At 47.0% G+C, this 18,906-nt stretch overlaps 1 protein-coding gene across 1 annotated transcript in view; it reads left to right on the top strand.

Annotated features, from left to right (window-relative positions):
• The window catches only part of PKN3 (protein kinase N3), a 59,804-nt gene that overhangs the window by 21,176 nt on the left and 19,722 nt on the right, over positions 1-18,906 (top strand). The window contains exons 9-14 of the mRNA XM_015426456.1: positions 3,248-3,357; positions 5,555-5,698; positions 9,606-9,681; positions 13,650-13,839; positions 15,297-15,453; positions 18,398-18,465. Coding sequence (XP_015281942.1) covers positions 3,248-3,357; positions 5,555-5,698; positions 9,606-9,681; positions 13,650-13,839; positions 15,297-15,453; positions 18,398-18,465 — 745 coding nt within the window. The remainder of the gene's footprint in view (positions 1-3,247; positions 3,358-5,554; positions 5,699-9,605; positions 9,682-13,649; positions 13,840-15,296; positions 15,454-18,397; positions 18,466-18,906) is intronic.

The following is an 18,906-nucleotide window of genomic DNA, read 5'->3' as shown; positions in this document are numbered from 1 at the left end:
TTCAGTGGGGTATCGTGCCGTAGAGCCCACCTTCTGAAGCCACCATTTTCTCCAGGTGAGCTGATCCTTGTTGCCTGGAGATCAGTTGTAATAGTGGGAGAGCTCCAGCCCCAACTTGGAGGTTGGCAACTCTAGCAACAGCGGAAGAAGAAGAAGAAGAAGAGATTGGATTTATACCCCGCCCTTCACTTGGAGTCTCAGAGCGGCTTACAAACTCCTTTCCCTTCCCCTCCCTCCAACAGACACCCTGTGAGGTAGGCGGGGCTGAGAGAGCTCTTGACACAAACTGCTTTTTTTTCAAGGACAGCTGTGCCAGAGCTTGTGACTGGCCCAAGGTCACATCAGCAGCTGCAAGTGGAGGAGTGGGGAATCAAACCCAGTTCTCCCAGATTAGAGTCCGCACACTTAACCACGACACCAAACTGGCTTTGGCCTCTGGTTCCTGCTTTGTGGGCTTCGGGGGGGGGGATTTGATCAGCCACTGGTGGGGAACATGGGTTGCTGGATAAGATGGGTCATTCATCTGATTCGGCAGGGCACCTGTATAGGAGGAAGTCAATGCTACTTCCAGGCTTTGAGTGGTAATCCCTGCTTAGGTTTGTTGGAAAAGGACTTCTCCATGGAGAGAGAGCAGTACAGATGGCCAACCATTCCAAAGTCTTTTATTGGCATATAAATAAAGATCCAGTAATCTAATACATAGGATTATGTATACATAGGAGCTGCGGTGGCTCAAGTGGTTAAGGCGCTGAACTGCGGGCTGTGGAAGGTCGGTAGTTCAGCAGTTCGAGACCCGAGTGTGCCGCAAGACGGGGTGAGCTCCCGTCTCTAGTTCCAGCTCCTGCCAACCTAGCAGTTCGAAAGCAAGAAATTGCAAGTAGATAAATAGGTACCACTTCGGTGGGAAGGGAACAGCGTTCCGTGCGCTGTGGTGTTTAGTCATGCCGGCCACATGACCACAGAAATGTCTTCGGACAGCGCTGGCTCTTCGGCTTTGAAACGGAGATGAGCACCGCAACCCTAGAGTCAGATTCGACTGGCTTTCGAGCAAGGGAACCTTTACCTTTACCTTCAATCTAAATACAGAATCATGCAGAGAAAAATTAAAATCGCAAAGCAACATCAGAGAGTAACATCATACAGTAACATCATAATAAAACCTAATTCATAATGTCACTTATCAGGCCGTAGGACCATGGCATTGCAGATAAACTTTGCTACTATTTCAGTTATTTCTGTATCTGGATTATCGAGCAAGAAAAGGAGCTTAAAATCATCAGGGGTCTCTAAAAATTGGCCTAATATGGGATATAGAAGATCCCGACGGGACGCCAAATAGAGAGGGCACTGGAGGAGGGCATGGGCAACAGTTTCAACACAGTCCTTCATACGAGGAGAAGCACCTGCTAGGATAGGGAGCCCCTTGGAATCTGCCAGATAAGACTGCTGAAGGAAGACCATTAAATCTAGCCAAGGAGATGGCTCTACGCAAATGTGGAGCTATGAGTTGACAGAGGTATACTGCTGGAAGATTTGCATTAGGAACAATCCCCAGATTTAAGGGAGAACAGGTTCTGTTAGCCAGGCTATAAAGAGTTTGTAGCTCTGATCTCCACTGTTGCTGTTTTCTCCCATCTCCATGTCACTGTGTTGTTTTTATTTATGAAAATATTTTTATCTCACCCTTCTGTCCAAAGTTGCCAAAGGCAGCACACAAAGGGGGGAAATAGCGTACAATAACTTACAAAACACTCACATGTTGTAAAACTAAGCAGGGCTTCTTAGAGGCCCCATAGGCATAACATTTCAGAAAGAAGTCACATCAGGAAAAGTGAATACAGTAGAAAAATCTACCTTCCTCGGTCGGCACAAGTGATCAGTCTTCACATAACACCCCCCTTCCCCCAGCCTCCTGCAATGGTTGGCCATCAAACAGAAAGCAAGTGAAGAAGTCAAGCAGACCTTGGCAGCACATTCCATTGCTTGGGAGTCACTACTGAAAAGGCCCTGTCATTTCGGATAGTGGCAGGTGTGGGAGAGCTAAACCGGATAATCTCAGTGCTGAGGTTCAGGACTATCAAGGGCGGGGGAGACTAAAGGGGGCAGGTTTCCAGGCCTTCTGAGGGCCCAGCTAGCCAGGCAAGGCATCAGGTGTGTGGCTGTGACTGCAGCCACGGGTATAAATTCAAGGAGAGGAACCTTGGCCCAGTCACTCTGTCCAACCTACCTTACAGACCGTTGTTAGCACGAGGGCGTGTACACTGTCCTCCGGAGCGCATTATGAGGAAGGGAGGTCTGTATGTGGAATTGGGGGGATTACAGTCCTTATGGAGACACATGAGTGACCAGCCGTCAAGAGACAAATTAGGTATTTAACGCTAACAGCAAGTTTTGATTTATTTCCATAGGACAGGACTGGGGGCTGAGTAGGGTAAGGGTCAGCAGGGGATCTCTGAGGTACCATTTTGGCAGTCTTGCCTGTGGGGTTTTGTTTGTTCCCCGCCCTCTCTCCAAGGCGTCTAGGGTGGTGTACATGCTTCTCCTCTCCCCTTTTATCTGCCTAACAACCCTGTGAGGTAGGTTAGTCAGAGTGTGGGACTGGCCCAAAGAGCTTCATGGTTGGCTGAGCACTCAAACCCGGAGGTCTCAAGCCCTAGTTGGGTCCATCAACTGCAGTGTTGGTCAGCTTTTGGTGGAGGAGGGCAGGACTGCTGAATCACCGAATCTCAAGAATAGCTGCCAGTATGATTTGCCAGTCCTGGCTGTGCAGGACAGGCGATGGGCCCAGAATGTTTGTCACTGCTGCTGGATTGTTGAGTTTGGTTCTCCGAGAGTCAGTTTGGTGTAGTGCTTAGGAGCGCGGACTCTGTTCTGGGAGAACTGGGTTTGATTCCCCACTCCTCCACATGCAGCTGCTGGTGTGACCTTGGGTCAGTCAGAAGTTCTTTCAGAGCTGTTCTCTCAAGGGCAGTTCTCGAGAGAGCTCTCTCAGCCCCACCTTCCTCACAGGGTGTCTGTTGTGGGGAGGGGAAGGGAAAAGAGATTGTAAGCTGCTTAGACTTCTTTGGGTAGCGAAGGGTGGGGTATAAATCCAATCTCTTCTCCTCCTCCCCCAACAACCCCAACTGCGTCTAATTCAGGAGTCTTTGGGTGACCAACAGCAGGGATGCCTCCAATCTCCTCCCTAGTTATTTAAACCTTCTGAAATCTGCTGCGTAACTTTCCCTGACTTCCTCCCCTGTTGCAGGTGAAGTTCTTGCTCTGCTCAAGGTGGACAACAAAGTGGTTGGGCATACCAACTGGGGACCAATGAACAACCAAGCTTGGGACCAAACCTTTATCTTTGAACTGGATCGAGTAAGCATCTGTGTATTTCTGGCTCCTATAATTAGGGATCCCTTATGTTTTCAATCCCTTTAAATGCGCCGCCATAGATCTGTTTATGTCTAGAGTGCCTGCGGGAGAACCTGGATGTGCAGAGAAATAGGCACACTACTCTGGAAAGAGTATTCTCCATGTTGTGGTGCCACATACGCTATTTGGCCCAAAGCCAGTGAGTAGTTTAACGGCTGTGCAGGGATTTGAATCCAGGTCACTCGTGACAAAGTTCAGCACTCTTGTTAGAAGTGGGCAATTTTTCCTTTGGCCCGTGGGCCACAACTGGGTCTCTGCCCACTTGTGAGGTGGGCATGTGGCTGCTCTTGTTTTGCCGCACTGAAAGTGCACTGGCAGGATGTCTATTTCAGAGGCCTCAAGAGTGGGTGGAGGCCCAGGGCCGGCTTTCTTTGCTGATCTTCATAGCACTCCACCCTCGAGCCACTCCCCCTTTTTTCGGTGTGCAGTGAGTGGCCCACTCCAGTGCTGGGCTTCAGTGGACCGATGGTGCTTACAAATTGCTAAGCAGCTCTTGGACTACAAAAAATGTCTCCTGGGGGTGATTGCCTACCTCTGGATTACATCAAGACTTAGAAACCTGTAGGAGAACACTTCAACCTTCCAGGACATTCGACAAATGACCTCAAAGTAGTTTTATTACAAAGGAACTTGAGGAACCAAATGGAAAGGGAAGTTGCTGAATTACAAGTTATTACAACACTTGGAACAAAAACTTCCCCAGGACTCAACAGGGATATTGGTTTTCTTATCTCATTACATATGCTAACTCATTCAGTCCTCACATATGTATTCTCAGCAAGGAGGATGATACATCCGCTGTATTTCTTTTTCATAATGGCATATTAGAATACTGAATGTAATGCAAGGAATATTGGGATGTTTTGCCGACATACCACTACACCCATTTCTTTTAAAATGCTGTTAAGTTACCTCTATGCCTGAGAGGAGATGAGTGGTGAGTCTCAATTTTCATCCCACAATTAGAAAAGATGCCTTTACACACTTACCCCCTAGGTTGACATTTTTATTGCTTTGGTGTCCTTTTCTCCCCTTAATTAAATCAAAACAACTGTTGACCTTATGACCTTCGCTTATTATTTAGTTTTGTTTTTTGCATAACTTAAAACATCTTCATGTTACATGTAAAATTGCTGTTCAGCTTGTCTGTAAGTTTGAATTCCATCTTCCATTACAGTGTATTTGAAAAAGTGTGCCACACATACGAAAGCTCATACCTTGAATAAACCTTTGTTGGTCTTAAAGGTGCCACTGGACTCTAAATGTGTTCATCATGCTGACTCGTATGCCTTCTGTTCTCTCGCTCCCATGCGTCTGTCTGTCTTTGTCTTTCCACATCCCTCCTTTTACCACTGGTCCTCTGCAAACACAGTATTACCATCTCTGGCCCATTACCGTGTCTTCTGTTTTTCCGTGCTCCCCATTGTTCGGCCTGCTTCACGTCCCAGCCCCTGTCTGGCTGCTCTTGTTGGTGTATTTAAAATGATCAATTACAAAGCAGTCGCCTCTTTACTCTCTCTTGTTAAGCGACGCACCTTTACTGTTTACCCAAGACCGTCTGGGGCAATGCTCTCTCTAAGCTATGGGGTCGTGTGAACAAAAATTCTACTTTGTGAGCTGCTGGCATTAAAGTTGTGAGCAGGTGATTTGGTGACTGCATAAATTAGTTTGCTCTGGAGCCATCCTTCCTGAGCTAAGACAAAGATATGTGAGCCAGAGGCTAAAAAACTGTGAGCTAGCTCACACTCTCCTGCCAACCTAGCAGTTCGAAAGCAAGAAATTGCAAGTAGATAAATAGGTACCACTTCGGTGGGAAGGTAACAGCGTTCCGTGCGCCTTGGTGTTTAGTCATGCCGGCCACATGACCACGGAAACGTCTTCGGACAGCGCTGGCTCTTCAGCTTTGAAACGGAGATGAGCACCGCAACCCTAGAGTCGGATTCGACTGGCTTTCGAGCAAGGGAACCTTTACCTTTACCTTTTTAGCTCACACTAACTGATCTTAGAGGGAACACTGGGCACCAGTTAATTCCATTCACTTGCAGTCCAAATGTGGCTTAAGGGCTCCCAGTTGCTGACCTGCTTCTCTGTGGGTAACAGAATAACATTCTCCATATTTCCTGTTCTCCTTTCTCTGCAGTCCCGAGAGCTGGAGATCTCCGTTTATTGGCGCGACTGGAGAGAGCTGTGCGCGGTGAAATACTTGCGCTTGGATGACTTCCTTGATAATGAACGCCACGGCATGTGCCTCTCCCTTGAACCTCAAGGGCTGCTTTTTGCAGAGGTAAGGGGACGATGGTGCTTTCTCCTTTTTTGGGGGGGTAGCCCCTTTCAGCAGGGACTTCCTTTCAGTTTGCAATTCAAGGAATGGGATTGGGCACGAGATTCATCTGCTGCTGAAGCTAAGCAGGTTTGGCCCTGTGAGCTGTCTTAAAAGGAAGAAGAGAAGAGATTGGATTTATACCCCTCCCTTCACTACCCAAAGGTGTCTCAGAGCGGCTTACAAACTCATTTTCCCTTCCCCTCCCCACAACAGACACCCTGTGAGGTAGGTGGGGCTGAGAGAGCTCTTGACAGAAACTGCTCTTTTTCAAGAACAGCTCTTATCAGAACTATGGCTTGCCCAAGGTCATCCAGCAGGTGCAAGTGGAGGAGTGGGGAATCAAACCCAGTTCTCCCAGATTAGAGTCTGCGCACTTAACCACTACACCAAACTGGCTGTCTGGGAAACATAAGTAAACAATTGGGAAGGAACAACAGGGTGAAATTGTGATGCCTAAAATATGCTAAAGGGGGTGTCTTAACAGTTTTAATATCTCATCTTCAACTCAGAGTTAAGTGTAATAAACCTCTCTGCTTTGTGTACAGAAGATCACAGGTTCAGTCCCTGTTATGCCCAGTCAGAGAATTTCAGGTTGCAGGACTAATATGCCAGACTCTGCCTAGAAAGAGCTGAGGTTCTGTTGGTTAAGGAAGAAGGGTTAGCCAGATCTCTCTCTCTCTCATTTTGGATTTAGAAGAAGAAGAAGAAGAGATTGGATTTATACCCCGCCCTTCACTTGGAGTCTCAGAGCGGTTTACAAACTCCTTTCCCTTCCCCTCCCCACAACAGACACCCTGTGAGGTGGGTGGGCCTGAGAGAACTCTGACACAAACTGCTCTTTTTCAAGGACAGCTGTGCCAGAGCTTGTGACTGACCCAAGGTCACATCAGCAGGTGTAAGTGGAGGAGTGGGGAATCAAACCCGGTTCTCCCAGATTAGAGTCTGCACACTTAACCACTACACCAAACTGGCTCTGCCCTTTTTCCCAAGGAGTTCAAGGCAGCCTGCATGGCTCTCCCTCCATATTTTATCCGTAAAAAGCCCTGTGGGAGAGAATGACTGGCCCAACGTAACCCACTGAGCTTCATGACTTGGGGGGGGGGGGCAGGGAAGGGACTTTGTCCAACACTCACCACTATACTGGACTGGATCTAGATGGAGTTGTGTCGTCCCCAAAATATGAAGTTGCCGTTTGGGAGGGAGGATAATTAGATTGGCTGGTTCATTTGGCTGCTGAGATCTTATTTGTGAGAACACACAGAACAGCCGTGATTTTTATTATGCCAAAAAGAAATATCCACAGACTTTAAAATCTTATCCAAGATCCAGTTTACTTGGAGCAATTTCAATTCCTCAAGAATCATTCATAGTGTAAGACAGAAACTCCGTCAAGGGTTGTGCTCCCCCAGCCCAATTTGAGAAAGCACACGGCAGTCTTGTAGAGGAGAATCAGAACTTGTACTTTATTGATCAACAAAGGAGGGAGGTGCAGATCCAATAAGGTTTGGGACCCCACAGCTGTCCCTAAGGTTACAATGGGAGACATAGGGTTTTATACCCCCTATGACAGCTAGAAATAAATCACAATTATTGGTTCCATCAAACTTTGTCACATATCCGTCACACCATTCCGATTGGGCTCGAACCTGTAGGCTGGATTTTCTCAGGCAAAAATGTACCTCCTTCAGCTAAACAATAGGCCTTCTTTTCATTCTGTGAGATTCTAAAAAAGTATCTAATTGTAACAGATATCAGTACATCATGCAGTGTACTTCATCTAATGCGAGCAAACTGACATCAGGAGCATGCGCAGTTACAACTGGCCACTGTAAGCAAGGTCACCGTAGCATGATTGCCTGTCAGCATTTAGTCATTTTACCCAGTATGCTTTTAAACAATGAACCAAAAGTGAATATTTGAATATATGTTCATGATTGATTTCAGTCACTGTGATTAGAATCATCAAAGGCACTTAACATATGCACCATGGAAGCGTTAAGAGCACCTACTAAGTTAAACCTGTTAGGCAGTGGCAGAGTACAAAGTGGTTCATAAAATGCGTACAACAATAGTGATGCCATCAACACAACGGACTATGCATATCAAGTCTCGTTTCGTTCACAAACTTTGTCAGAGTGTGTGGCATTGAAATTTACACATAGTTAATCTATTCAGCAAGCAATATGATCAAATCTCTTAGTAACATTCATCAAACCCACTAGTGTAACTCACCGTCCATCCCGTGATCTCTCTCTGGTGTTGCGAGATCTTATTTGTGGCAGATAGTGGTTTCATAACTTGGTTAAGTTGGGTTGCCAGATGTACTCTTCCTTGAAGATCTGGCCAAGTTATCCATACTTGGATAGCGTCCCTGCTTGACTACTGCAGCACACTCTACATGGGGCTGTCCTTGAAGGCTGTTTGGAAGCTACATTTGATGCTAAAAACAGAATCCCCAGATAGGAGGAGGTCTTAACTTGCTCAATATTGAACCCATTAACTAAACATTGTAATGGGCTCAATCTCCTGGTTTCGGTGAAGACTAAGATCTTGGATTTCTGATAGTTGATCACCAAGCTTTCTCGCAGGCAATAACTGGAGAAAATTCACAAGGCCCCTTGCAAACCAACTCTAGTGCAGGACAAAATAACAGCATCATCCACATAGAGCAGGACAGGAACACTCAGCTAGTTTCAGTGGATGACAGCAGTCGTCAAAAATTGATGCTAGATCATTTAAGAATAAATTAAATTAAAAAGGAGCTAGTAAACATCCCTGTCGTTCCCCCTTTTTCCAAGTTAAATTAGTTTCTTAGATGTCCTTCATACCCATAGCACACTTAGGCAGTCGAATCCAAATATAACTGTTGCATGAACCTCAAAAGCCTTTTATCAATAGTCATTTGGCTACGTTTACTCCACAGCTTGGAGTGGTTTATAGAACCAAAGGCTCCTTTGAGGTCAATAAAGCCCACATATCACTGCCCCCCTTAACAGATGAATATTTATCAGCCAAATGATATAGGACTAAACAATGGCCATGCGTTGAAGAGCCCCACTAAAAACCCATCTGCTCATGGCCTAATACAGCTTCCGATTGCATCCATTCCATAAGCTTCTTAAGTAGGTAAGAAGAGTACGGCTTTCTTAATGAAGAAAGAAGGCTGATCGGTCGATAACAGCTCGGATCCAGTCTGGACCCCTTTTTCAATACTGTAACTGAATATCTCCATGAACCAGGCATCTGCCCAGTTGAATTAGTTAAGGTAAGAATTGGGGCCAGTACTGTAGCCCACCATTGGGCTTTTCCCAGTCTTAGTTCTTTAATGAGACAAGTAACTTCCATGATTGACACAGCCCAAAGAGCTGCAAAATCAAGAGGCATGATAGCTGAAGATGAACTATGTTTCTGGGTATAACTTGAAGGGCTGTGTTTTATTTTGCTTTTAAAGCTTGAACAGATTGGGACCTGTATGCCTAAAAGCCTGCCTCTTTGTCTTCAGATATTTATCAAAAGGCCCGTTGCCTCTCTTTGGACAGGGCCTTCTCTGTGGTGGCATCTTGTATGTGGAACTTTCTCCTTTGCTTAGGACTTCCATGAATTTTAGACTCCAGGCCTTCTCTTCAACGTTGTTGGCTGGTGTTTTAAACTTTGAAATTCGGCTTTAGTTGTTTGTTTTTTTGTTTGCTGCCATTTTATAATGTGGTGGCTTATTTCCCACCATTTTTTTCTGCTGCCATTTATTGCTTTGGTGTTTAGTTGTGACCATATGTTTCATCTATTTTTGCAAACTGGAAAGCTCATTTGCTACGAGGTGACTTATTAATAGTTAATACTTAGAAACAAAAATAGATAAATTCCTCCACAGGTAACGTTCAGCAACCCCGTGATTGAGAGGCGCTCCAAGCTGCAACGTCAGAAGCGCATTTTTCCCAAACAAAAAGGTTAGTGGGGGCTTGGTGGATGGGCAGCCACACCTGTAAGAGCATGTATGTCCAGGTCACTGGTTCATCTTGTATTTCATTTGATTTTTATCCTGCACCTTCCTCAGCAATCGGGGCTTGGGGAGGTTAACAACATCAATATAAAACATAAAATACAAACGTTCTACAAAACAATTTATAGAATCTGGCATGAGAATCTGAGAAGCCGATAGTGGGCTCAGTAAGATTGCCTCAACGGACTGCCTGGAGGAATAATTCCATCTTACAGGCCCTGCAGAACCTAGAGGTAGAAAAAGAGGTGCAGGAGCTCATTAGCATAACTCATTAGCATAACTTATTTGCATATGCCACACACCCTGACATCACTGGAAGTGTGTCAGAAGGCAACACCCAGCGCTCAGGCTCCACTGGAATGGAGGCGGAACAAAGAACCGGGGGGGGGGGGGGTTATTACAGGAGAGACAGTCCTTATGTGGTCACAGTGCCTCCTTTGGGAGTCTGAATTACTTTCCAGTTACGCTCCAGGGGTTCTTTGGAAACCACCTGGGGATTCCTCAGTGAGCAAGCTGGCAAAGATGGATGATATTCTGTTGCTCTGCATCTATTCATGACCCAGGACTTGGGCATCTCAAGATCCGTGTGCTCCCTGTATGAAGCTATGTTAGCTCACCTTTGGGTTGCATTGGACTTTCAGCAACTTTCCCGGGTTTCTCTTCTGCTCAGTGTAGAGTCCTCTCTGTCATAGGACCAATTCTATGGACCAGCCTACCAGAGGAGGTCTCATGAGCACAGTCCCTGCCTGTTTTGGTTGGGAAGTCTTCTGTCCTTTTCCACGGGGCTTTTAGTGGAGGTTACGGTTTCTTTGAGCTTTTACTGAGGACAGCAGGAGGGCTGAAAAAGCATTTGTTCTTTTGAGGATATATTTCTGGATCGGTGGTTTTCGTGGTTTTATTGCATTCTTCTCTATTGGCATTTAGTTAGCCACTGAAAGTCCCTAGAGACGGGACAGAAATAATTTCTCAAATAACCAATAAGACTATTTCACCCTTCTGTCTCGCCTTGCCTCAAGCCAGGCTCTGAGACTGCAAAGTCTGGGTGTGGGGAAGGGATCGGGGGGGGGGGAATCTGTGGGGAAAAGCTGGTGAACTTTGGGATTGTAGGGCCGTCGTTAAGTACACACTTTTCATCTGTGCACATAGCATGCGCTCTGCCTCCTCTTCCTCTGAGGAATCACAGGTGTTCATAGTTCAGTTCACCTGCTTAGTTTTTACCATTGCCCATTTTCTCCATCTGTGCCACACAGCCAGGACTATTTTTGGGCAGGAACGCACAGGAACGGAGTTCCAGCTGGCTTCAGAGCTGGCCACGCCCACTACAGCCAAAACCTCTGTGTGCCTGGCTACGGAGGGAAGGCCTGAAGAGCGACACCACCACCACCGGCGACTCTGAGGCGGGCGGGCCAGGACCCCCCCTGGAAGGATCGGGGAGGCATTTAAATGCCTTCCCTTCAATGAGGGGCTTGCCCAGGCTCCCCACAACCGCAGGGCACCCGGGCAAGCCAAGGGAAGGCATGGGGTGTAACCTAATATGCTAATGAGCTGTGCGGTCGGGGTGTGGCCTAATATGCTAATGAGTTTCTGCTGCTGGGTGTGGCCTATTATGCTAATTAGTTCCCGCTGGGCTTTTTCTACAAAAAAAGCCCTGCACACAGCATAAACCTGTACTCAGCGCCAGCAAGAAGTATTATGTCAGGTGAATTGTGCAGCAAGGCACTGAGAATATTGACGCCTCTGCCTGCCCGCAGAGTGCTGCTCTTGAACGCGGGCGACAGTAGACAGTGCTGCTTTATTAGATTCATGAGTAACCCACAGGCTGAATGGCCAGAAGCGCCTTTTTTCCCATGATGCCTTTCTAAGGCTAACTGTCAAAGACAACTTCTAGAAGCTAAACTTGGCACCTCCAAATAAAGGCCGAGGCATTTTGTGGGAACAGGAACAAAAAAAACCCCACCCCCGTGTTACAGCGTCCTTGTCAAATCAACATCTCTTTTGTTCTTTGACCACCAGTTGAGAGGGGTACACGTTTGTTTGTTTTTTAATTTTAAGAAATGGATAAATCTGATTGAGAGCTGTATTCTTTTTTGTGTGTGTGGTAGCTCTCAGGGCTGCTGAGAAAAGGGGGCACTAGGGGGACAAAATTACCACAGATTTGGGCAAAGCGCACCTGAGGTATAAATCTGTTTAGCCTCCTTATTGGAGTGGGGTGGGGGAGACGTAGGGCTTTGGGCCAGCTACTGCTTCTCCCCAAAACTTCCATATGTCCCTGTGAGCCAACGATTGTCGTCAGGCAGTCATCAGTTGGCCATCCCACCACTCGGGGTGACCCATCTGGCATCAACCAGAGCCCGGGCCTTTTCTGTCATGACTCCTGCTCTGTGGATTGGGCTCCCTGAAGAGGTGAGGGGGAGTTCCCACCTTGGAGTTCTTCAGGAGGTGCTGCGAGGCCTGCCTCTGTTGCGTGGCTGAGCTCATCGGAGGGGAAAACCATATGGTTTTCTCCTCCAACGAGCTCAGCCACGCCCCCAACGTCAGCACGTCGCCCGTCACTTCCGACGACGTGCTGCCGGCGCGCGCGCGCACTCCGTCGAGCAACTCCCGGACTCCGAGGACGCTCCCCCGGCGAGAGGGGTAAGAAGAGTTGGCAACCCTAGTAGTATTAATAATAATAATAATAATAATAATGATAATAATGATAATGATAATAATGATAATAAAAAACTCTCCTAAAAAGGAGATAATTTTATTGCTTTAAATTTTACAGAAAAAAAGGAGGGTATATAGAGGGATTAAGAAAAGGGCGAGTGATGAGTAAATCAGTATATTAATCTTTTATCAGTATTAGTACAGTCCATAGCTTCCACCATGAGCGGTCGATCGTTTGCCAGGGCTTTTGAGGGAATTTGAATTGGCCGGCATCTTTTTAAGGGAGGGGAGAGGAAGAGATGTGGGGTTTGTTATTTTTTGTTTGTTTGTTTTTGAACTGAAAAATGTTTTTAACTATTATTGTAAGCTGCCTTGAATTACAAGGGAAGGCAGGATATAAATGTTTTAATACATGACAGCTACCATCCAGGGTTTCTGTGAGAATAAAATGGGTGGGACACGCCTCACTGAATCGCCTTGCAAGAGATGACGGGTGAGATATAAAGGTGAACAGCAACATTTTAAAAAGTTGATGGTAAACCACTGAATACTAATAAAACACTGAACCCCAGAGCCGAGAGGCAATGTCAGGGGAAGACCTCAGCCTCTGTGCCCTGTTGTTGGACCTCCAGAGGAACTGGTTGGGCTCTGTGTGAGGCAGGATGCTGGACTAGATGGGCCACTGGTTTGATCCAGCAGGGCTCTTCTTATGTTCTTATTAAGGGATGGCCTTGGCCTCTATGCCCCATTGTTGGCCCTCCAGAGGGATTGGTTGGCCTCTGTGTGAGGCAGGATGCTGGACTAGATGGGCCACTGGTCTGATCCAGCAGGGCTTTTCTTATGTTCTTATTCAGAGTGAGACAAAATTATTGGTCTATTCATATTAACAAGTCACGTGGCTTGTTTTCCAAAAGATGTTCGATGGTGTTTGTGGGAGAGCCCTTGCATGGAGGGTTGCTGGGTCTTTTGACAGCCCCGCCTTTTAAAGAACTCTATTGATGCTGGGCCAGGCCTAAATCATGCCCGAGAATCCCCCAGAACACAAGGAGCTTTTGTACCCCGCTATGCAGGGTTCTTTGGCAGATTGAATAGTTGTGCGGGGAAATTGACTTGAAGCGTGATAGAGGCCGTGTCCAAGTGGTGATCTTAGTGTGTTCCTAAGGATTAATCTCTCAGGAACCACTGAGTGAGCAAAGAACCCGGGTAATTTCAAGGCATGGCAGTTTTAAACCAGTCTCCCGATCTTGTGGGTTGTGGTTCCCACAGGGAAAGAGTTCCTCTGTGCCTCTCAGATGAACATCAACATTGCCACGTGGGGTCGTCTGATGATGAGTATCTTACCGCCTTGCAGTTCCTTGACCACCTTAAGCCCCCCTTTCCGGGCATCCCCCCGCGTGGGCCTCGCTTCTGCAGCCCCTTCTCAAAGCCGAACAGAATTGGTGTCTACGTTGGACGGGTAAGCGAATATGTTCTGAACACTGTCAGCAAATTGCGGCAGTTGCCAATGAATCTAAGCGCACTTGAAAACAAAACATGGGCTTACTATGTTTGAGGCATGGTAAATAAATATAGTTGATGACATACAAAGTACTTTATAGGAAATTAGAAAAATCCATTCCAACCATCACTAATATTATAAGGTAGAAAGTAGAAATACACGAAGTCCATATATGCAAGAACTCTTGAAATAAGATTATTCTTCTGCTTGGACTTCCTTGAGGGTAACGATGAACCAGGATCATTTAACCCAACAGGTGTTCGATATTAGCTGTTTCGAACTCTCTTTTTCAAGAGCTGACGAGCCTCTTAATAATATGACCAATACAAGAATTTTCACAATACAAGAACTCGTGAAGTACTTCTTCACCCAAAGAGTGATTAACACATGGAATTCACTGCCACAGGAGATGGTGGCGGCTACAAGCATGGAGGGCTTCAAAAGGGAATTAGATCAGCATATGGAGCCAGAGGTCCATCAGTGGTTATTAGCAACAAGGTATAGATAGGGGCTCTGGGGCAAGTGATGCTCTGTCATCTTGGTGCTTGGGGGGGGGGTCAACAGTGGGAGGGCTTCTAATGTCCTGGCCCCACTGGTGGACCTCCTGATGGCACTGGTATTTCTGGCCACTGTGTGACACAGAGTGTTGGACTGGATGGGCCTTTGGCCTGATGCAACATTGGCGTCTCTTATGTTCTTATGACCAGTAAGAACTGGTTTCAACCAACTCGGAACGCAAACACCTTCAAAATTTCCAAGTAGCAGGTCAATCACTCCAGCTCAGGTTTGACATTTTGCTTTTTTTTTTAGAAGAGTTTTATTAGTTTTTCAAAAGTAAAAGAAAAGAAGACAGCAACTACAAAGAGAGAAAGACTAACATACAACAAATATGGAGTCTGTACTCATTGTACCTACTTAAATTTTGCATAGATAGAATCATTCTGTTATGCACCTAGATCAGTTTAACAGTTTAACAAGTAGAGCTTATGCTTTAATTATTATGTTACACGTTTTGCGAGATAGTCCTCGATCCATTTATAAAGTCTTGACCAGTTCTTCTCAAAACGTTCTCCTTTTTTATCTTGTAATTGTAGAGTTTATCCATTTCCGCAATTTCCAATAATGTATAGATTATTTCTTCGTTGGATGGGACTTCTTTTTTACGGTTTGGCGTTTTGCTGTTTTGTTCGGAGCAGCAACTCGGCTGCTTCGAAAGGCTGACTTTTCTCTGCCTCCAAGGGTCCAACAGGACGCTCTGCGGGAAAACTGTGACCGGATCTCCTGAGGCTTATTTAGCATTGAAAAGCTGCTTTGGGGGGAATAGACCTAGGAGAGAAACAGGGCGGACATCCGTGTTGCCTCTGGGGTTGTTGTCGTTGATGCTGTGTGGTGTACACTGTAACATCTGCCTGCAGGTCTTTGGAAGAAAGATCTCCCCGAAACCTGTCTCCCAAATGCAGCAACTGCCCGGTGGCTAAACTGACTTTCGACGCCGAGCCACCTCCCAAGCCACCCCGCCTCTTCCTGGAGCCTTCGCCCAAAAAGCTGGAACAGGCTGCTGTGGATTCTTTGGTAATATGGAGCCATCTGATGCCGTGTTCCCTCTAAGCTGAGTTAGTGTGAGCTAGCTCACAAGTTTTCTAGCCTCCGGCTCACACATTTTTGTCTTAGCTCAGGGAGGAGGGCTCCAGAGCAAAACTAATTTATGCAGCGGCCAAATCGCTCGCTCACAACTTTAATGCCAGTAGCTCACAAAATAGCCGCTCAGAGACCCCTTCGGGGGTTAGAGCGGGGTAGCAAGCCAAAGAAATAAATAAAAATAAATAAATAGGATTTTTGCTCACAAGACTCCGCAGCTTAGCGGGAGCATTGATCTGATGTGTGGTCAGGTTTCTGTAGAGAACTTGTGGTCAACCTGCTCACAGTCTAAATAAGTGTTGTGGGCGGACGGGGAAGGCCCGGAAGGTCCGTCGTTGTTTCCATGGCATGCCCCACCCCCCGCACGAGATTGCCTATCTTGCTTTTTTAAAACCTGAAAGTAGGACGATAATAAAGATTGCCAGCTCTGGCTTTGTAAATCCTTGGCGATTTGGAAGCCGAACTTGAGGAGGGCAGAATTTCAGGAGGGGAGGGGGCACAGCATAAGTATGGTTCCATGGGCACCTGTAAATATGATGGCACTGACACCTTCCAAAGTGGCCATTTTCCCCACGGGAACTGATCTCTGTTGCCTGGAGACCACTTGTAATGCTGGGAGCCAGTTTGGTGTCATGTTTTAGTGCGCGGACTCTAATCTGGGAGAACCAGGTTTGATTCCCCACTCCTCCACTTGCACCTGCTGGATGACCTTGGGCAAGTCGTAATTCAGGCCAGGGGTCATTTCGTAGAAAAAGAGGCGCGGAACTCATTAGCATAACTCACTCGCATAACTTATTTCCATATGCCACACCCCCTGGCATCAGATGGAAGGGAAGGCGGTTTAAACCCCCTCCCCGTCCATGGCTCGCCCACGCGTCCTGCGGCTGCGGGGCCCCATTTTTGTTTCTCGTAGAGAGCTAGAGCAGTAATTTTGGATCGTTTATATGATTTAGATTTTCAGAGATCTCATATTAGAGCACGTGGATAGATCCAGATGGTCAGCCGTATTGGTCTGAAGCAGCAAATCAAATTTAGAGTCCAGTGGAACCTTTAAGACCAACAAAGGTTGTGTGCAAGGCATGTGCCTTGCACATGGAAGCCCATACCTTGAATAAACCTTTGTTGGTCTTAAAGGTTCCACTGGACTCTAAATTTGTTCTAGAGCACACAGAGTTTGCTCTCCCACTTATTTGGGCTTGTCCTGTCCCGGAAGTCTCCCACTGTACATTAAGCAGTTGCCTGGGCCCCGGTATAGGAGAGCTTTTATGCTTGCTAAGTTGAATTCTATACCATCTCAAGTAATGAATGGTCGTTATAAGAAGGTGCCCTATTTGGAGGAGAGGCTATGCTTATGTGCTACTGGGGAAATTACTGGAGCATTGTGTATTACTGAGCATTGTTCAGTAATTACTGAGCATTGTTCAGAGAGCCAGTTTGGTGTAGTGGTTAAGTGTGCGGACTCTAATCTGGGAGAACCGGGTTTGATTCCCCACTCCTCCACTTGTACCTGCTGATGTGACCTTGGGTCAGTCACAAGCTCTGGCACAGCTGTTCTTGAAAAAGAGCAGTTTGTGTCAGAGTTCTCTCAGCCCCACCCACCTCACAGGGTGTCTGTTGTGGGGAGGGGAAGGGAAAGGAGTTTGTAAGCCGCTCTGAGACACCTTTGGGTAGTGAAGGGCGGGGTATAAATCCAATCTCCTCCTCCTCCTCCTCCTCCTCCTCCTCCTCTTCTTCTTCTTCTTCTTCTTCTTCTTCTTCTTCTTCATGTCCCCTTTTTTCAAAGGTGAGAGATTAGTGGATCATTCCATCCCTAGGTGAGATGGTGGGTGCATCAGTGGGTGGAAAAATTGGGGAGACTTTTGGCTGGGGTGGAGTCAAAGGCTACTTTGGTGGTGGTTGCAATTCCCCCCCCCACACACACACACACATTACAGCAAGTATAAAATGATTTTGAAATAACTGTTTAGTCTGGTTTATGCAGATTCTAATGTGGCACTACTCGGAACGGTAGTATCATTTAAATAAGTTACCTTAGGGTGGGCTGGCAGAAAAATCCATCAGTGGCCAGATGTTAGCTTCCTTGCATGCTTTCATCGGGAAGTCAAATTGAATAATAAATAAAGGCTAATCAAGGCCTTGACTCTCTTTCTTCTATAAGGCATTGCCTTTTTAGTTCAAGAGTAGGAGGGTGGGTGTCAGGGGTCATTTCGTAGAAAAAGAGACTCATTAGCATAACTCATTAGCATATGCCACACCCCCTTCACTGGAAGTGTGTCATAAGGCCACACCTCCTGACATCACCGGAAATGTGTCATAAGGCCACACACCCCGCCCCCAACGGTCCCGGCCGCCGGTCCCGGCCTTGCAGCTCCACTGCCGAGCCCCATGAGGGGCCCAGCGGTGGACCTGCAAGGCCGGCGGGAGTGCAAGGAAGCCCCGCGAAGGCCCTCCCTGGCAACTTACCCTCCCTCTTCTCCGGCCTCCTCCTGGCTGAATGAGGGCCGGAAGCGGGGCGGCCGGAAGCAGGGGGCGGGGCTTCATCATGTGCCCCGCCCCCCGTACCTCACCCAGGGGAACTGCGTTCCCCCGCGTTCCCCCCCGAAATGACCTCTGGTGGGTGTGCATCTTCTTCATTCAGCAAGAACAGGACAGTGGTTTGTTCACTTTGAAATATCTAGCCCTCATGGGGGATGTGCAGGTGAGGTGGGAAATGTGTCTTCTGACTGGGGAAGAAATTCACTTTCTTGAGGGCCTTCCCTTTCAAGGAAGGCCCAAAGCGGAGCTGAATAACTTGAGCTGCTTTTTGCTCCAGCGGAACTTTTAACAGCCCTTTCCTTAGCGGTGACCCAGAGTGTTTTTTCTTTTCCTGCTTTTACAGCCTCTCAAAAAGCTACACCTCGACGAAAGGCCCCTTGGCCGAGAAACGGCTGGCCGGGCTTCTTTGAGGTGAGTTCCACAAGTGGAGAGGATGGTCACCCAAAGTGAGGAAGAGGAGAAGGGGGGCACTCTCAAATTAAGAACAGCACATGCGTGTATAAAATGCCATCAAGTCGCAGCCGACTTACGGCGACCCCAGCAAGGGGTTTTGAAGGCAAGTGAGAAGCAGAGGTGGTTTGCCATTGCCGGCCTCTGCAGAGTCTTCCTTGGTGGTCTCTCATCCAAGTACGGAGACTGCTTAGCTTCTGAGATCTCACAAGATTGGGGCTATACTGTACCGTATTCCATATCCCTAATAATAGCATATAGACCTTTACATATATTGGATTTGATCCAGTCACTCTCTTTCTGCTGTGTCTTTCTCCGCTGGAGAATCAGCTCAGAAGCACCAAGAACATGCCCTACTTGGTTGAGGCAAACGTTGGCACTCTTGTCATTGGTTTTCAGAGT

This window comes from Gekko japonicus, unplaced genomic scaffold, assembly GCF_001447785.1.
Source record: "Gekko japonicus isolate JY-2015 unplaced genomic scaffold, Gekko_japonicus_V1.1 scaffold1064, whole genome shotgun sequence".
Lineage (NCBI taxonomy): Eukaryota > Metazoa > Chordata > Lepidosauria > Squamata > Gekkonidae > Gekko > Gekko japonicus.
The sequence above is the reverse complement of the archived record's forward strand: the minus strand, read 5'-3'. Positions and strand labels throughout refer to the sequence as shown.